Raw genomic sequence first — 20,572 nt, 5'->3', positions numbered from 1 at the left:
CTTTGTAATCGTGCACGTACACCCCACTCCCCCCCCCCACCCCGTCAATTTCCATATTTTAGAACAAGTTATATACATGTATATGCCAAACTGCATTTTTTAAAGACGTTTATAACACTAATTAACACACCTAATGCGTTTCCAAACTGCATCTAAGCTAATTTGAAAATTACAAAATATTGATGGACTTGGGTGTCCAGAGAACATCGTTGTTTGGAATTTTTAAAATAGGTGTGGTGGAGTTTTAAAAACATGTAACATCTTTAATAAGATAGTGTTAGAATATTTGAAAAATGCAGTTTGACTAATGGTAATTTTATTTAAAAATACACCATGTATTTTAACTTTTAAAAAGGGGGGGGGGGGTGCTATGACCGGTTTATGTCCCAGTAATCTCGCACTTGCTCGCGAGATTTGAGCATTTTCTTACCAATGACGCACAAGAGTCATCAAAGCGCGATAACTCCAACGAGCTGGTAATGAGAAGTATTGTTACCATTTTTGATGTGAAGCTTTCTTAAGATAAGAGGAATATAAATTGTGAAATTTACATGATCTTAGTTCCCCCAGGGCCTCATGGGTAGGTTCAAAACTGCAAAAGAACACCAAATTTTTAACTTCTCTACTCCCGCACATGTGGGAGGATGGTTATGATGTTCATGAAGCCCCTACTGATATTGAAACTCAGGGCCTCTAGGTCAGGAGTTCAAGCTCTAAAGGCAGGACCAATATGACCATATATTGAACATGTATTAGTTCAATCTAATTGAAGTTAGATGTGAGCGGATCTAATATTTGATTTAAATTAGATTGGTATTAATTAAATCATAGAAAATCTTCTCTACTCCCATGTATATTTCAGAAAAACTAAATGCATGATTATGGTGTCCATAAAGGCCTCTATCAAAACTGTGAAATTCATAACCCCAGAATCGGGCCCTATGGCAGGCTAATAATCAATATTGAAAATTTATTAAATCTTTAAAAATATTCTTCTCAGACTATTATAGGTACTTGAATGAATTCACCCTTTATGTCGGTCACACAGTTTTACTTTGAGGTCTAAACTCTTCATATCAAGATTCCATCACCTGTTGCCTTGTAGAACTGAGTACCCAGTAGTGAATATTGCTTGATCACCATTCTTCAGTCATTTCTCAAACATAGCCCAGCTTTAGAAATGTACTGACAACAATCCAATTAAAACAGTTCCTCGATCCACTCCTTTTAGTGACAATATAAAAATGTACTGAATAAAAACAAGAAGTCGTACTGGAGTGAATTTGTTCCGAGACTTTATTATCAACAAGTGAGCTAAGTAATACTAGCGCTGCTGCGGAATACCAGTATACTCCACTGAATTATCTGGCAACTAGAAAAAAAGGAAAGAACCTGTTTACTTGAATTTATACAATAATTTGAGATAGTGAAAAATTTCACGCATGACAATTTGCACGTACCATGTATATGCAGGTTATTTAATGTACATTCCTACAGTGAATGTCATGTACAGTGTGTGTGTGGTTAGTACAAACAGTGCATATAAGAGTGCTTTGCTTATAAAGATGCATATATATATATATATATATATATATACTGGATTATCCAGGAGTTATTCCCCCTAGTGTCAATGACGAGATTTTTTTTTGAAAAGGTGCAGGGATGGGGGCCATCATTAAACATTTTGGTGGAATGTACAAGAATATGAGATATGAATTCTCCTTGAGCCTCAAGTATAGAGAAAATTTTAAGCAAAAACCGTGCATATATGCTACTATGTAATTCATTTTTTTAATACGATGTACTTCTTTACAATATGTTTAGTTGTAGAGTGTACATATCACGTCCTCAATAAACTCCAATGAGTTATCCTGGGTACCAAGGATCTCTCAAAACAATGCAAAATAGAAAAAATAAAATGTGCATATTGCATGATAAGTTTCAGAAACTGAAAGGAAACACTGGCATCATATAAATCTTCAAACTATACTGAGGTAGTTTTAAATTTTCTTTTACATCATTGAATTTAAGATCTATTTTGTATAATATAGAAAAAAATAAGCTAGCTAATTTGTTTCATTGTGTATATTGGTGCTTGGTAAATGTCTTTGGTGAAACAAAACCTTACACCAGCAGATCAGGTCTAGTTTATCCTTACTAGTCCTTATCTTGGTGTTAAGATACGTTATAATTAAATAATTTAAATCTATCAATGTATATGTTTTAAATTATCACAGTGCATGTACATGTTTTATATGAACGAGTAAGAGGTTCGAGTATAATAATCCCGTTGTAACCCGGGTTAGAATAGATCCTCAACACCTCCTTCGGATGAGACCGCAAAAACCGAGGTCCATGTCACAGCAAGTGAGGCACAATAAAGATCCCTCCCTGCTCAAAAGCCATAAGCGCTGAGCATAGGGCTAAATTTTCAAGCCCTTTACTGGCAATGGCAACGTCTCCAAATGAATGAAAAATTCTTGAGACATTAAACAATACACAATCGATCGAGTATAATATTTAGTTCATTCGGAAAATTTTAGATAGATAGAATTATATCGGACCCATCTACCCTTTTTAGTAAAGACGTGTAATCTAAATGCTTCTTTTGGTGGAATTTCAAAGGCAAAGGGTGCAATCCTTCATATTTTCCCATTTTGCTGTCTTTTACATTATAAGAGATTATATATACATGTAGATATACGAGTTTATACCATCTTCTGAATCAATGATTACTGATATTCTGATTTAGTTGATCATACTTAAGACTCACAAGCAAGGCCTTCATAAATAAAAATAACATGATTGTTATTAAAGCATCATAATAACGTAATTTAGTCATAAGAAGTGGAATAGATGAACCTGCTAATGCAAACAGTATATGTACAAATATATCAATAAATAAAAGTACTGCATGTCTGTACCTGATAAAAATCATGTAAAACATTGAGAGAGAAAATCTCACAATAACATTATGCTAATACATAAAACAATACTTATAGTTCAGTGATATATAAAATTTCATATCGGAATTTCCATATCATATCCAGCCCTTCACATGCCCCTTACACCAGCGAGTGCACTGTCGGAAACCCAGAGTTGATAACGTTTCATTCCTCTCTCCATTACCCATATGTCCATTCATTTCTACTCGCTCGATCTCATGAATAATTAATGAGGCAATTTGATTGGGCAGTCATCGTATACCCTGAGCGAATTTGTCCAATCAACAAGATGCTTTCAACCCAATTTCGGTATAAAATTGTTGTGATAGCAAAGTTATGTTAATGCTACCTTTAAAAACAGAAGAGTTCTGCTACTACGAGTACTTTGATTAGACAATATTTTTAAATATTTATTCATGAGAACGAGCGAGTAGGAATGAATGGACCCACGGGTGATGGTGAGAGGAACAAAGCGTAATCAACCGTGGGTTCCGGAGATGCAGCTAGAGTCAATCTGAATTGTTAAACGAATGCTTCAGTGACACAAACTCTGAAATCAGTGTTTGGTATTGTGCATATCTACCTAATAATTGTATTATAAACTGATATACAGCATATTTATCCTATGCCTTGTATAATTTGTAATATCAAACCAATTAAGTATGCTCAACTAGTTTCTTCACTTCCTCAAGAGAATTAAAGAAACTAGTTGAGGACACTTGATAAGCTTTATATATACTACTACTTGTGTACATTTTTCTATACTTAATTGTGGATTATATACCGTATAGCGGGTTTATTCAGCGGGTCTAAAATTTGGCGATTTGCTGGCTGAAAGGTATATGTTAATAATTTTAGCAGAATAAATTTTGGCGGACAGGGAAGCGTTTTCTCTCTTTCAAATACTGAAGCCACAATTGAATGCATATTTGGCGACTGAAATTTTGGTGGAAAGCTATCTAACCGCTGAAATATGCCAAAATTATAACCCCGCGGAAAAAAACCGCTATTCGGTATATAAATTACTTTTCCTTTCTCTCTTAGATTCATCTATTCACAATGACAGATATGATTCACCAGCCATTACTAATTTTGTAAAGGTGCAGAGATCCTGGTATAAATATGATATCTACGGTGTATTGATAATTTGATATGTCTGGTTCAGTCAAATATTGGCTATTTGTTACAAAGATATATGAAAAAAGAAAAGTGTACTAGAGATATACAAGTATATAACAATAAATGAATTACTATTAACAAATAGAGGAGAAATTGTTAACAGAAGCACACAAAAGACAAGGGAGTTAAGCACTGTGCTATCAAAAGCCACACCACTGCAAAAGGTCAAAGATAAAAAAGTCAAGGTTGAGGTTGAGGTGCAGTCATTTGACTGGCACCTGCAGTTGATATGTGGGAATCATTTGAATGTTTTACACTTAGACGATCCTCATCTGAGTGGGTGGTGAAAAGCGGAATGTTGGGGTTATTTATACTGCCTCCACAGCATGCTACATCAGACATCACATCAGACACGAAAAAAATCTGAAAGAAAATACAGAAATAATAATATTGCTCAGACGTGAAGAAGAGATCAACTACTGTATTTGTTTATAACAACTGACTTGATTAATTATGAAGGGAGGTTATATTTTTGTACAGCTGGCTATGAAACTCCAAGATCTTATAAATGTTAAAAAAAACAAGAGGTCCATGGGCCACATTGCTCACCTAGACCTATATTTATTTAAAGATTTTCCAGATATATTTGCATGTAAAACTTTGACCCTTATTGTGGTCCAAACCTAACCCCGGGGGCCATGATTTGAACAGACCCTGAAGTGTGCTACTACACTTCCAAAGTGTTTCGTTTTGTTCTGTGCAAACTGTTCACCTTTCTGTGCAGACCATTCAGCGTTCCATGCAAACTGTTCACCGTTTCATGCAAATCATTCAGCATTCCGTGCAAACCGTTCAGTGCAAACCATTCAGTGCAAATCGTTTCGTGCAAGAATCGTTTCATGCATGATCAAGTCACGCCCATAGAAACGTGCAGATTGTTCAAACCACGCCCTTAGAAACATACAGACTGTGCAGGTCATTTCGGCATGGGATGTAGGACAGGTAAACATTGTTGGGAATTTGAGAAATTATTTCAAAATGTCTCTAAGAAAGGCTTTCAACAGTGAAAATCTGCAAATAATCAAAAGAAAACAGTTTATCATAAAACTACCATGCAGAGCAAAATCCGATAGCATTCTATCATGCTTGGTAGTTTCTAGCAAGTGCAGAGACATGTGTATCTCTGCCCTCGGTAGTAGTTGGGTTTTTTTTGTATATAGGAATAATTTATTTGTCTTGTTACACTTGTATGATCAAGTTTCTCTTTTCAAATACAGATATTTCTATCAAAATTGTTTATCGGAACTGTCTGCATAATGCAAAGACCAACAAGTGTATAACTTGTATACTCTACGCAAACTCCAATTCCAAGGTGCTTTTCTCTTTTACCAGATTAGAGGTCAGCTAATCCGGGTATTTGAAATTAACATTCGTACAGAAGGTGTGAAAATCGGCAGGGACAACTGAAATATGACAAAAAAGGTGTTTATATTTTCTCTCTCTCAAAAATGAATGATTGGATGTTAGATCCGCTCGTATATCTGTTGATCATTACTGTAGTTAGTCATTATTTGTTTTATAATCTAGTCAATACATTTATATAAATTATTTGATTTATTTCAATCATATTTCAATACGATGTCTATATGCAACATATAAACAAGAGGTACTGTGAGCAATGCTCACTAAGAATACCCCCCGCTTACCCCAATCTCCCAAAGGGTGTTGGTAATAGGTATAAACTACCTCTTTTCTGAGTGTAAAAAACAAATGGCATGACAAACCTAGGGTATTCTCGTTTGTAGGGAGAAATGGATTATCTAGGAATACAGCATCTCCATGCGATGAAAAAAGCCGTTAAAGAATTTAAATGGAAACCATATTGCTACTTCGATGTCCAGTGTGCGTGACCTTTGACCTTTTGACCCCAAAATCAATAGGGAACATCTTCATCCTATGGGTAGTCCATATGTATGATATGGTGACTTTAGGTGGAAAGGATAACGCTTTAGAGCCCGGAAACCATATTGCTACTTCGATGTCCAGTGCACTTGACCTTTGACCTTTTGACCCCAAAATCGATAGGGAACATTTTCATCCCATGGGTAATCCATATATATGATATGGTGACGGTAGGTGGAAAGGATAATGCTTTAGAGCCCGGAAACCATTGCATCTACAGACGGACGGACAGACAGACGGACAACCCGATTCCAGTATATCCCCCCCCCACAACTTGTTGCGGGAGTATAATAAAATGTATAAGTTTATTTAACATCTGTTTTGGGAAGAGGCCTGGAATATACAAATTGCATAATCAGTGTGCGAAATTAACCATGGACCGATAGACAATGTCTATAGAAAATCGAGTTGGTCTATAACGATCGAAATAGCCACAAATGTATAGACCGACTTGTCTATAGGAATTCTGAGTAAAAAAAGTTGTTTCTCGCCACTTATTAAACATATATGAGAAGCAGGACCAGTTAGTTATAATTGTTTCTGTTCACCCCTTAGCTGTAATAAAATGTTCCACAATGTAATTACAAATCATTCGAATCAGATTATTCATTTTCAACGTTGGGGGGGGAATCAATTTGATATTTACTTCAATGTACGTCATTTTCGTGCAAATTTGGAAAGTCCTTTTTTGAACAATTAAAAATATGTGGAAGGAGCATGCCTTGGAACCTGGAATCAAACGGAAGGCGGTCAGTACAACAAGTTCCAGCAAGGCTAAAGTCGCAGAAAATTATGAGAAAACGAAATGTAGTAGAAGTGACTTAGATGAAGAATCAGACAGTGAAACTGAGCTGGAACAAAATGAAAAAGAAAACGAAATTCTAATTGAAAAGCTTGTGCATGAAATTGAAAAAGAATATAATCAAACTATGAACGAATTACCAAATCGAATTTGTGTCTATTATTTATTTTTTAATAACAATGAATACTGCATGTTAAATTTCGGTCTATAGGAATTTGTTGTGGTCTATAGGAAATGAAATGACTATGGACCGAAAGTCTATAGGATTTTAAAGTTAGTTTTGCACACTGCATAATGTATTTTAACGACACTCAGAATGAATGGACAAAAATAGCGAAACAGACACGACCATTTCATATTCAGTTTCAATGAATTTAATAGAGCAAAAAATCAATAAAAGTTGATTAATCAATATTCCATGACGATACAATTTTTACAAATTTTTCTATTAATTCCGATATTAAAAAACAACATTCATTTGTTTTCATTCCAACGTGTTCATAAGTCATTAATCTAATAAGTAAAAATGAAATTTACTGTGTCGTACATGAGCAATCATTTCAAAATGGATCATTATCATTTCTTTCTCAACCTTTTTTAAATATCTAGATTACTGCCATTATATCAAAACTATTCCTTGTTTAAACTAAACCCAGGATGAACCAAATAGTATCGAAAAATCAAAGTGTGCAGGCCACGTCTACCGTTTCATGCAATTCGTTCACGAAGCGTGCAAACCCCTACAAAGTGGTCTGCATTTCGTGTGAAGCGTTTCATGCAAATCTTTCACCATTCCGTGCAGACCGTTCAGCGTTTCGTGCAAACTGTTCACCGTTCCGTGCAGATCGTTCAACATTTTATGCAAACCGTAAACCGTTTAGTGCAGATTGTTCAGCGTTTCGTGCAAACTGTTCACCGTTCCATGCAGATCGTTCAGCGTTTTGTGCAAACCGTTCACCGTTCCGTGCAGATCGTTCAGTGTTTCGTGCAAATCGTTCACCATTCCGTGCAGATCGTTCAGCATTTTGTGCAAACCGTTCACTGTTTCATGCAAGAATCGTTTCGTATCGTTCCGTGCAAGTTGTGTAGTAGTAGGCTTCAGGGTCTGTATAAACTTTAATCTGCACTAGGTCAGGAAGCTTTCACGTAAATTTTTCTGGCCCATTGATTCATCAGAAGATTTTTAATGATTTCCCCCTAAATACTTGTAAGTATAACTTTGATCCCCTATTGTGACTTCACGCTTCCCCTGGGGAAGGGAGGGACGATTTTGACAAATTTGAATCTGCACTATGTCAGGAAGCTTTCATTTTAATTTGTACTTTCCTGTTCCAGTGGTTCTTGAGAAAAAGATTTTCAAAGATTTTAAATATAAATTCCCATGTAAAATTTTGATCCCCTATTGTGGCCCCAACCAACCCCCGGGGGTCATGGCTTTAACAAACTTGAATCTGCACTATGTCAGGAGGCTTTCATTTACATTTCAGCTCTTCTGGCCCAGTGGTTCTTCTGAAGATTTTTTAAATGACCCCACCCTATTTTTGCATTTTTGTGATTATCTCCCCTTTGAAGGGGGCATGGCCCTTCAATTGAACAAACTAGAAAGCCCTTCACCCAAAGATGCTTTTTGCCAAGTTTGGTTGAAATTGCCCCAGTGGTTCTAGAGAAGAAGTCGAAAATGTAAAAAGTTTACAGATAGACGTTGGGCAACAGGTGATCAGAAAAGCTCACTTGAGCTTCAGCTCAGGTGAGCTAAAAAAAGAAGCAAAATAAACATGATGAATACTTCTCATAATAAAATATAAAGATTGAAAATGAAAATGCAGTACAAATGTACTAGCAACTATACATTCAGTTCATATGCAATAAACAGAATGTAACATGTTTAATTTAAAAGGCACTGACCACAAGAATGGAAACTGTGATCCCAAGTACACACCCCCCTAAAACATCACTCCAGTGGTGCATGTAGTCTGAGATTCTGGAGATGGACGTGTAATAAGCAATGATAAACAATATGATCTGTATCACGGGTCTTAACAGCCAGCATTTCCTCCACTTCATTCTGTTCTGTAGGTACATCTGTAAGACAGACCAATGCATCACTGACAGGTTCATTTCCTTAGTTTACAGTTGATTATATTGTGTAAGACTGACCAATGCATCACTGACAGGTTCATTTCCTTAGTTTACAGTTGATTATATTGTAAACTACAACGCTTATTCATATGCATATTCATGCATTTCTTAAAGAAACGTGTACAATTTAAAAACTTTTATTATGATCATTACAGCTGCATGATGCCTTTATAGAAATCACAAAGTTTGGATAATTTAAGGAAGAAATGTCCATGTTGTCTGTAGGGGAATGGAACAATGGAAACGAGGTAGTTTCACAGGATCTCGACGTTTTTAAATAATTATATTTATAATAAAAATATTGTCTTCCTGTAAACAAACTACTCATTACCAGAAGACAATTTGTAGTATAGAGAAGAGAGGAGAAAATCTTTGGCTGGACTGGGAATCGAACCCGGGACCCCTGCATCTCTAGCAAGGTGCTCTATCACTGAGCTATCCAGGCCGATATCCACGGTCTGTATAGCAATACTACAATATTATAAATATAATATTTTAAAAAACATCGACAGCCTGTGGGTATTTCATACAATTGGCAAAGCCAATATTTTCCTTTTCCAATGTTTCCTCAAACTTTACCAACACATTAATTCCTTATATTCACATCGACAGCATGTGGGTATTTCATACAATTGGCAAAGCCAATATTTTCCTTTTCCAATGTTTCCTCAAACTTTACCAACACATTAATTCCTTATATTCACATCGACAGCGTGTGGGTATTTCATACAATTGGCAAAACCAATATTTTCCTTTTCCAATGTTTCCTTGAACGTTACCTACACATTAATTCCTTATATTCATATTTTGCAATTCAACTTGTAGTTATATATTGGTGTTAACATGAAGTTTGAAAGTAATCTGTTTATTCTAGAAATAAAGTACACTGAAACAGCATAAATTTATTACCAACATTGGTGAATGTAAATACAGTATAAAGAAAAAGTTAATGGAATAAAGGAGTACTCACAACTATGTAGAACATACAGTACATGGTAAAAGAACTGTGTCCCGATGGAAAAGACAATCTAAAACAATCAAGGGAGGCAAATCAGGTACATGTATTAAGCTAAAACAATCAAGGGAGGCAAATCAGGTACATGTATTAAGCTAAAACAATCAAGGGAGGCAAATCCGATACATGTATTAAGCTAAAACAATCAAGGGAGGCAAATCCGATACATGTATTAAGCTAAAACAATCAAGGGAGGCAAATCCGATACATGTATTAAGCTAAAACAATCAAGGGAGGCAAATCAGAAATCAGGTACATGTATTAAGCTAAAACAATCAAGGGAGGCAAATCAGGTACATGTATTAAGCTAAAACAATCAAGGGAGGCAAATCAGATACATGTATTAGGCTAAAAACAATAAAGGGAGGTAAATCAGGTACATGTATTAAGCTAAAACAATAAAGGGAGGCAAATCAGATACATGTATTAAGCTAAAACTATCAAGGGAAGCAAGTCAGATACATGTCTTAAGCTAAAACAATCAAGGGAGGCAAATCAGATACATGTATAGCTATATTAATGGTTAAGACAGTGAAAAATTGACATGTTCTATTCACAGCTTACTCCACTTATATTGAATTACCACTAAAAGTGCCTAGTTTGTGAATTTACTTTATTCTAGTTTGTGTCTCTACTATTTGTTTCTTTCCTGACTGAAACTGATGCTAATACACTGCTAAGTTAATACAGAACTCCACCATCTATACATATTGTAACACTTGATAAGAAGACACCACTGCTTTTTCTGTTCCTTCCTTAAAAAGATAAACAAGAGCCCTGCAGGGTGGGGCATATGTCCCCTCGTAATTAATGTCTATAAGCTTTTTGTATGAAGTCACTCTGCTAGTATTATTTGACATAATCAAAACGCTTGAAGTGTCAAACTATTTATTTATCATTTTCTAAATATCAGTATATATATACATTGTTATTATCGTAAAATACTGGTATTGGATTTTCATATCACGATATCTTATCACCATAGGTCATACTGCAATATTATATATTGATATAACATTAATATTGTACAACCTAGTGTCCAGTATCCTTTGTAAACCTTAGAGAATGTACAATACAAATTGTCAGTATTCACAAATAGTTTTTATGCTTAGAACAAGATGTGTTTGTGAAATACGATTGCCTATATAATATGGCAGCATTCTGGTACCCAAAAAAAGGTCACAAGGAATATGAAAGCCCTATCACTTATCACTCCAGAGTTATGGCCTGGGTTATAGTTCATCAAAAGTAGGTCAAACTCCCTGTTAAGGTTATGAGGTCAAAAATTTTGGTCTAAAAGAAAGGTCTCATCAAAAGGGATACATGTACATGAATTAATGTGAAATATGAAAGCCTTATCACTAACTAACTATTCAAAAGTTATGGCCAAGGTGAACATTTTGTAGCTAAACAGACAGACAGACAGACCAAAAACTAATATACCTCCGAATCTCTAATTATGGGGCATAAAAGGCATTAACAGACATGTATGCATGCTACACACACATGCAGTAAATCATCTTTAGTAAATCAGTACCTTGCTTCGTGGATGGCGGCCAGATCAGTTCCCATACAAACATAATCTTCTATATAACCTGTGTTCCATGAACAATTCTGGATACTTGGTTTACAGACAGTGTAGAAATGGGGCCTCAGTCGCCCAATACTGTACTTAGCAATGTCAGTCAGAAGCTGGGTGATTCCAGCTCCATACAGAAAAGAGCCAAGAGTTCTGTACACGGAGATCACAAAATTTCTCTTTGTAGCACTGAGAAAATTTCTTTTCGACACAGAAAACCTGGAAGCCTCTGTAACTATGATCTGCAAGTAAAAATTCTCATATCTTTACCTTGTATAATTATTTAAAAAGTACTAGATAGATAATTATTAATTCAAACTAGAATGAGATGATAATAAGGTTGTCTTCAAATTTGTACAAATCACTTAGTAAACAGATTCCGCATTCTCATCATTCTGAATTATTACAATGGATATAGTTCACCAGTCTGAACAAAATCCTATTTTGAGCACTTCAGGCTTCTGTATCTGGACCATTTACAAGACCAAACAGAAATTCACTGGCTCAAATCAGACACAAAGAATTACCTTTTTTTCAGTCTAATGAGAAAGCATTCAGGGGTACATTAAACCACATATAGGTTTATAGTCACTAAGTCAAAGTTAGTTCAAGTGAAATAGAAACACTATCTGTATTGATTATCATTACTCCATTTCAGTATATGGCAACATAATTTTAGCAAAATGTCAGTGATATTTAGCAGAAATGCACATGCCTAATGGTCTTGTACATATGTAATTACTTTAAAAGCTCAACCCCAATTTTACTGGACTTGGTCTTTGGGACAGAGGCTAATTTTGAAGTCTGGTTTACAGATTTTATATGTTACTACAAGTACCGTATTAGGGGTGAGATCAAAAGTTCAATGTCTGACAAAAAACAAAATTCACATAATTTTTACCAAGACCCTCCCCCTCCTTAAAACTATAACTAAAATACATGTATGATGAATGTTGAAACTAATCGATTAACAAGTAAAAACATTTGAGTTTGAATAACACTCTGCATAACTTTTCTACTGTTTATTCACAAACGAAAGTGTACAGTTTGTACCTTAAAACTATGAAATGTTCATCAAAATATAATATTCTTATGTGGTTTTAACAATCACTAGTCTTTTTTCCATTAAAGTGTAATCAATGTCGGATGACAGAAATTTACGGGAGGATATTACTCCCCCTCCCCTTAACTAATTGAATTTCAATTTTTATCAGACATCGATCTTCTGATCTCGCCCCTTAGAAAAAGATAATGTGTTGTGTATCAATCTTTTAAAAAGAAAGCTAGCTCCTCAGCTTTTTAGCAAAATTGCACTAGATGCTATAACTGTAGGTGCTTGTTCAATAATTTCTTTATTGCCACAAATGTATAATATATTAGTTTACTAAATCCTATCCAGTTGAAATTTTTTAGAAAAGGTTTAGAAAGGACTGTATTTTAATTGTGCTGGAAGAGCTTTCTAATAAAAAATACTGTAAATTTATATAATTTACCATTTCTCTTTCCTGTAATATATATTGTGACAGTAAATATTTCTACTCCTAGACATGCATTTCAATTTTTTTAAATATCAAATGACATACTGTAAATACTAGAGGCTCAGAATTAGTACCAATTTAAAAGTGGTTAATTCATTAATTTGGTTGATATGGGGTTTTTTTAAAAGTAAGACAGATATTTCAAATCTTCTAAATTAATTAACCTGAAATTTTATATGAAAAATTTGTTTCTTGGTCATGCAATAATACAAATTAAACTTTATTTACTACTCCCACTATTTCATGTTTCATCTTAAATTTTGAAGCAAGACATTGCAACTATGTGCAATTTTTAAATCTAGAATTAAAACTTTACTTTCTGAAGAATTGGTAATACATGTACTACAGAACTCCAGCTGCAATACTGTAGCCTTCTCCTTATTGCAGCTAGCTATTAAATTCAAAGTATATTAGATAGATGTCTTTGCATAATTTCAAGCAATTTTACAGCAAAATCACATAGAAGTGAACTCTTGCCAATGTGCGGAGATCCAGAAATTTTTCCTGCAATCTATACCAAAGACTAGCACTTACTATTTTACATATGAAACTGCATAAAAACAGGCAAATATATGTATCTCAAGGGGTCAAGACCCTGCCACCACCCCCACCATCCCACCGCACCTGCTTGTGATGCAGATTTTCAGTCTCACTTCAACAACACTTTTTTGTTTAACTATGGCCTCCCTTAATCAAAGGTTACAAAGCTGTTCTAAGCATTGATCAATGTTCACACTTTTTCCAAACTTATCATTAGGCAAAATATCTTTTAATCATCTTGCCTGCAAGTACAACTCGCTACTTTCTCTTAAATTCTAGAGCCCCACAGAGATATACATGAACAAGATATACATTAATATACTGCATTCCCTACAACTTGCTAGTAATAAGGGGGAAATAATTACATGCTCTCAAAAGCTTCCCAAACATTATTGCTTGTTAGTGAGCATTCACCTGAGATCCATATGATGTTCTGATAACAGTAACTCAACAGATTGCTTTCTTGATTAGTCAGCTCAAATAAATGTAAACAGAAAATGCAAAGGTATGTTCTCAGTTGTTTTCCTCATCTGCCTACATACAAAAGGATCTGCATCACAGGTCCTGCAAATGTTTGGGTATCCTTTGATATTCATAATATTTCATAGGGTCTGGGATGTGCATGTAGTAATTAATATATTTTTATAAATAAAACACACAATACTGATGATGTCTTTACGTAAAGAGAGTACTGAAACTAGGAAGAAATCTATCACATAAACTATAACCAGCAAATATCACAGTTCTTAAATTAATTTTAAAAACTATCTCAGTTGAGAAGGTATAACACAAAGTTCTACATTATAATTGTCATGACTGAAAACTTATACGTGTATAAGATGGGTGTAAAATGTTGAAAACTTATACGTGTATAAGATGGGTGTAAAATGTTGAAAACTTATACGTGTATAAGATGGGTGTAAAATGTTGAAAACTTATACGTGTATAAGATGGGTGTAAAATGTTGAAAACTTATACGTGTATAAGATGGGTGTAAAATGTTGAAAACTTATACGTGTATAAGATGGGTGTAAAATGTTGTTTGTTTGATATTCGTAGGATTGGTTAACTATATATCGTTAACCGAATGGTGACTGTATTATCTGCCATAATACTATCCATCTCATTGCGATCCAGCCTCACCCTCCAACACCTCCCAAATGCACCAACATAGTGAAGTTGAAGTGTGTTGTAGTAACATACAGATGCTCCGTATGGGTTGTCCCATGGTTTAAAAATAAATAAATATAAATAAATAAGGACCATCGTGTACCAACACGTCTAATGACTGTGGTACTGTCTTTTGATGGCCGGACACATACATGTGGTCATATGCCATAAATCATAATCAAATAAAGAAGTAACTTATAAATGATTAATAAAATTGATAAAGAAAATTTAATATAATAATTTTTATTTGATTTGATTTATTTAATAATTTTAATAATAATTTATGTTTAATATATTATATTTTTTTTTTATAAATAACAGAATATTTAATATTTATTTGGATTTGGATTTTAATAGAAGGTAATGATTAGTAATAATTAGTAATATTAGTAACAGGTAATAGTAATAGGGATGTACATGTAGGTATGTATATACATGTGAAATAACTAAAATATATATAAAATGTTGAAAACTTATACGTGTATAAGATGGGTGTAAAATGTTGAAAACTTATACGTGTATAAGATGGGTGTAAAATGTTGCGATGTTGGAATTTTCAAAATTTCTCTCATCTGTGAAATATGAAAGCTTTATCACCATGCATTCGAAAGTTATGGCCAATTCCAAGGTCAAAGATTTTGAACACAGATGAACAGACTAAACACTATTCACCCCTGAGTCTCCCATTGAAGGAATGTAAAAATTTAAAATCATGGAGGGACTCTTATTCACAATGTATAGTGTCTACAGGACTTAGCCAATGCATACCAACTATAGATTACCAGCATATCAACACCTAAATCCACTCAGGAGCTAACATGACAATGATTTGTAACTAGGCAAGAGAACATATTCCTTTTCAAAGAATATAGCGTGGATCTTATCTTTGCATCAGTACATGGTACAATGTACTTCTTTTTGGGATGTGTTATTCCACCTCAATCTAAGATGTACAATCAACAGAAAATCCAAACAAGGAAAACACTATTTACTAGTTATTAACTTATCAGCAAGAAAACAGTTGAACAACTAAAGCTGCACATTGTTTGAATTTTAAAAATATATACTACTTGCTAAACTTACAAACAAAACAGGAAGTGTTAACCCAACAAAGGAGGCAGCCCATGTCGGAATTGTGTTAGACTTGTAGGGGTGTTTAATGCTTTCATCATCGCAGTAGAAACCTCGATGGAAGGTTTTTCCCACTAGATACAAAATCAAACTAGGCAAGGCCACTGAAACAAAAGCAATACTAAAAGTTATATAGGAATATTACAGAAATGTGTTATTTTACAACAATGGTGCATATATATGATTTTATATAAACAAAAAGTGTTTACAACATTTCAATATACAAGATATGCAATCTAATTAAAATCAGCTGTTTTGAATCCGCTACCGCTTCATAGCGACATAACAATAATGGAGCGGATCAAAAGATCTTATTTCAATCAGATTGCAAGATATGATACAGGGTTCGACACTAACTTTTTCATGATAGTAGTCCAAAGGACTAGTAGATTCAGTAATTAATAAGTCCTGCTAGGTCAGTATAGCTAGTCTGGCTGTCAGCTGAGTCACAAAGCTACAAGGTGGTGAGGGCAGTGCGAGGATGTGGTTTCCCCCCATATGTGGTGACGGGGGGGGGGGGGGGGGTCTACCATGAAATTTTTTTTAAAAGTCTAGAAGCAAATCAAGCATTCCTGTTGCAAAATGACCTTCTATTATATTCATTTTAGTCTCTGTTCGTTCGTCCGGTGTTCAGTAGCGGACTAATCGTAAGTGATATTCTGATCGTCGGAGGCAAAATTTACTAGCCTCAGGTGACTGGACTAGTGTTAGTGTCAAACCCTGATGATATGAAATTACACAATATTAAATGCTCTATTCATCTTCTATTTTACAAAAATATATTATAAAGATCTATCGACTTTAATATTTTACTTCATAATACAACAGCATTCATCAGAAATTGAAATCTACTAGAAGCATTGGTATAAAAAGTTAGTACATACACAGAGCAAAGGCTTATACTCCATAAAAACTATTATTCACAACATATGTACATGCATGCAGACATTAAAACAAAACAACACAAATGAAACATGTATGCAGAATCATGAATTAATTTATGCTACATAATTGAACATATCATGAACATACATAAATTAACAATAAATATATATATATATATATATATATATATATATATATAACTAATTCAAATTTAAAAGATAAATCAAAATAAACTTTATTTTATGTACTACAAAGAAATGATTTAAATATTTGCAGGCTCAACTTCATAAATTCCTTCAAAGTTTGAAATAATTTTAATTACAACCTAATTAAAATTAGACCATACTTTTACATTTACTAGACAAAAGTCTATCATTTTGTTATTGATAATTAGACTGTTTTAATCCAATAAGTAAACTTTTGTGTGTTGCTTTAATTTAATTAGAAAACACTTTATGCAATCAAATCTAGCCACAATGATATGGCTTACATTGCAGCTAACATGTTCATAATTTATTTTTCACATTGAGTGTGTATCTATTTCTTACTAACAGCTTGGCTCTGTAAACATACATACTCTCTGCCTGCAGGGAGTGCCCATCAATCAAAGATTACGAGGTCAATGTTAAACAAGGAAATATACTATCCTAATTTGTGTCAAGTGGGAGGAAGTTTATTCTGTACTATTTCACAACACAAATTCCTACTAAGTTTACTACAAACCAATTCTGATATAAATATGAAGTAGTTTGTTCATGCAGTCATACAGTATTACATATACAGCTTTTCTAATAATTTTTTTTCTTTGCTAGATTTAACTTGATCCATTTCATATTGCATGAGCACTACGAATGCAGTTTTAAACATAATGAAAGATATAATCTCAAACGATATTAGTTGTTTTGTTAGTTATTTCAAAGACATCATATTTATCTGATTTGTTTCCAGTTTACACTTTCTACATGTATGTCACACCTCTAATTTGCAGGTTCCATAAATATGGCACCAACACATATGCTGCATGCCTAACCTGAACTCCAACTCTAATCTTAACCCAAAACTTAAACCTTATGTTAAATTAACTTTAACCCTCATCAAGCGAAATTGGGACCACCAGATAGGCATATATATAATATTACATACTATGGTTCCCAATTCACAGGGCAAAGACAGTCTATTTTACACCAAAATTTTATTTTGTTTTTTGTATGTAAAAGATTTGTACAACAGCAGACACTGTTTAATGAACAAACTACATTGTACCATTACTCAATATATAAATTATAGATGTGCATTTATTCCTGTATTTACACCAACATTTTATTTTGTTTTTTGTATGTAAAAGATTTGTACAACAGCAGACACTGTTTAATGAACAAACTACATTGTACCATTACTCAATATATAAATTATAGATGTGCATTTATCCCTATGGGGAAATGATCCCCCCCCCCCCCCCCCCCATCCGATATATACAAAATCTATAACTTTTCAAAGTTATTCAATCTTTTCTATATGAATTTTTGTCCCCCCCCCCTCCCCAAAAAATAAATTAAACCAAAGTTATTATTATGAACCTTTTTGTACATGTTGTATATGTAAATAAAAAATAAGATGCTCATTTATACACTTCTATGCTTTGTAAACAAAATTTATATTTCTTTAAGTTTAAATTCATTTTAATTTGTTGTAGACTGAATTTGACTATACTGATTACTCCTGATCAAAGATATAAATTTTATAAGTTTTGTAACTTGTGCCCAATCCTTTCAATGTTTTGTCCATAAGATATGTTAAATTCAACATTTTATAAAATGTATCGTGCAAAAATATTAGATCAAATGCTGAAACAGAGATACTTGTCACTCAAGACATAAAGTTCTGTTCGACTTTTTATGAATCAACACTCCTAGTTAAATATACAATATAGCCTATACGAACCTGAAGCCAAGCAGGCTACATCCACGGCCACCCTGTAGACTGTCTTCCGTTTCATAATGCAACTATTATTGAAGAACACCGCATTCTATGATCATAGCAGAGATATCTACAGGGTAAAATATACAGTATTAGGCCTACGTTCGACGTCGCATGCAGTCTTCTTTGGCTAGCGGTAAATGTTGTACGACCAAAGGCCGAAAGTTCCGATTTGTCATGTTTTTCAGTATTTTTCTTTAAATATTATATGTAAAGACATCAAACTTTTTTTTATTACTGTTTGCAATTTGTTAAAAAAAAATCATTTTCTTGAAATTCTTTTTACAAACGTCCCAAACCAGAGTTTTCACATATCAAAACGGGGTAAATCTAGTACGTTTTTGTAAATGCCGAGTAGGGTCGTCTCATTTAGTCTTTACTCTTTAACATGTTTTAAGTATCAATTCGATTATTTGAAATATATCTTTTAAATAGCTTCTCTCTCTCTCTCTCTCTCTCTCTCTCTCTCTCTCTCTCTCTCTCTCCGATGATTTGATCAAAATATTCGTTGTAACATTCAAAATGTTGCAATATTGCAATACTCGTGTATCAAATAGCTTAGGATGAAAGGTGAAGATAATAAACAGTGATCAATCTCATAACTCGTACATAAGGAATACAGATTAGAGAGTTAAGCAAACACGGACCCCTGGACATACCAGAGGTGAGATCATGTGCATAGGAGGAGTAAGCATCCCCTGTTGACCGGTCATACCCGCCGCGAGCCTTATATCTTGATTAGGTAAACAGAGTAATCCGTAGTCAAAATCAATACGAAGCAGATGTGGTGGACTCTGTGGTGTCTTTTAATTCGAGTTCACAGGGATATATCGAATCGGCACATGAAAATGAGCATTGTTAATATGTAAAACGTTGTGGCTATATCTGAATGTCGAGTTGAAGGTCATAGTAAGAATTTTTTTTTCTCATGTAGAAGTTTTTAAATAAATTCTGCCTCAAAAGAATATAAAAACAGGTCAGCTAATAAAGGAGCACAATTCGTGCCCATGGGAATTGCAACAAACTGTCAGAAGACCTGATCACCAAGGACTACGTAGATATTGTCATTAAGGAACTCCAGCATCTTTTTAATATCAACCTCAGTATTTGTGCGTAGAATCAAAATGGTGTTGAACAAAGTAATTTTTGAATGACTAATCACAAGATATAAATATTTTCTTTTCCCATTTTTAGTGAAGAACCAGCTGCCTATGCATATAATTTCAGAAAGCCTAGTCTTTAATTTATCGTGAGGAAATGTCGTGTAAAGTGTTGAAAAGTCATACGGTTTGGTGTTGTTGATTTGAGAAAGGTTTTGTGATTTATGCAACCAGAGAGACAAATGCCATCAGTCTGAGGGGTATGTTTCATTAAAACTATTAAGGGAAAACCTAAAATAAAATGAATAAGTGGAAATACGTTTAAATATGACAATGAATATTTCAATTACATATATAATTAAAGTTGTTGCACAATACGTGTGAAGTTTCTCCTTCACAACAAGTAATATTTTCGTGAATAGCAAAGATGGGGGGTTGGGAGAACATTTACTGGATCCTGCAATGTATCTTTGTTTATAAGGGGTTTTGCGAAGTTTAGGAATCCATTTAGGTACGGTAACTCATATTCATTTGTCCCATTGACTGGGATATGAAATGTGTTGAAAACTAAAGCATGGTTTCGAAGAATTTCATGTATTGAAAGCTTGGTAAGTTGTATATTGTTTAACGTCCCGCTCATACATATGGAGACGTCACCATTGCCAGTTAA

The 20,572-nt window shown here is 34.0% G+C and overlaps 1 protein-coding gene across 2 annotated transcripts; it reads right to left on the bottom strand.

The window, feature by feature from the left end:
• Positions 1-1,273: 1,273 nt before the first annotated feature.
• Positions 1,274-18,955, bottom strand: LOC125670969 (phospholipid phosphatase 1-like). Of its 2 annotated transcripts, XM_048906431.2 has the most exons (7): positions 18,767-18,955; positions 15,893-16,044; positions 11,520-11,803; positions 9,938-9,995; positions 8,734-8,910; positions 4,380-4,487; positions 1,274-1,372 (listed from the first exon to the last, which is right to left on the bottom strand). In XM_048906431.2, the coding sequence occupies exons 1-7, from the start codon at positions 18,819-18,821 to the stop codon at positions 1,325-1,327; spliced, it is 882 nt and encodes a 293-aa protein (XP_048762388.1). In that variant the 5' UTR covers positions 18,822-18,955; the 3' UTR covers positions 1,274-1,324. The 2 variants fall into 2 exon arrangements, with proteins under 2 accessions (XP_048762388.1, XP_048762387.1); XM_048906430.2 differs by having other exon boundaries at positions 1,274-4,487; positions 18,767-18,951.
• Between the last annotated feature and the right edge of the window lie 1,617 nt (positions 18,956-20,572).

Source organism: Ostrea edulis, chromosome 4 (assembly GCF_947568905.1).
Source record: "Ostrea edulis chromosome 4, xbOstEdul1.1, whole genome shotgun sequence".
NCBI lineage: Eukaryota > Metazoa > Mollusca > Bivalvia > Ostreida > Ostreidae > Ostrea > Ostrea edulis.
Note: the sequence above shows the minus strand (reverse complement) of the source record. Positions and strands in the feature narration are given on the sequence as shown.

Excerpts from the sequence above, each read along its gene's own strand:
- LOC125670969 (XM_048906430.2), bottom strand. The coding sequence starts at position 18,821 with ATGAAACGGAAGACAGTCTACAGGGTGGCCGTGGATGTAGCCTGCTTG. Across the intron at positions 8,911-9,937 it reads ACTGTATGTTCTACATAGTT|ATGTACCTACAGAACAGAAT; the intron begins GTGAGTACTCCT and ends TCTGTCTTACAG. Across the intron at positions 4,488-8,733 it reads TCACAGTTTCCATTCTTGTG|ATTTTTTTCGTGTCTGATGT; the intron begins GTCAGTGCCTTT and ends ATTTTCTTTCAG.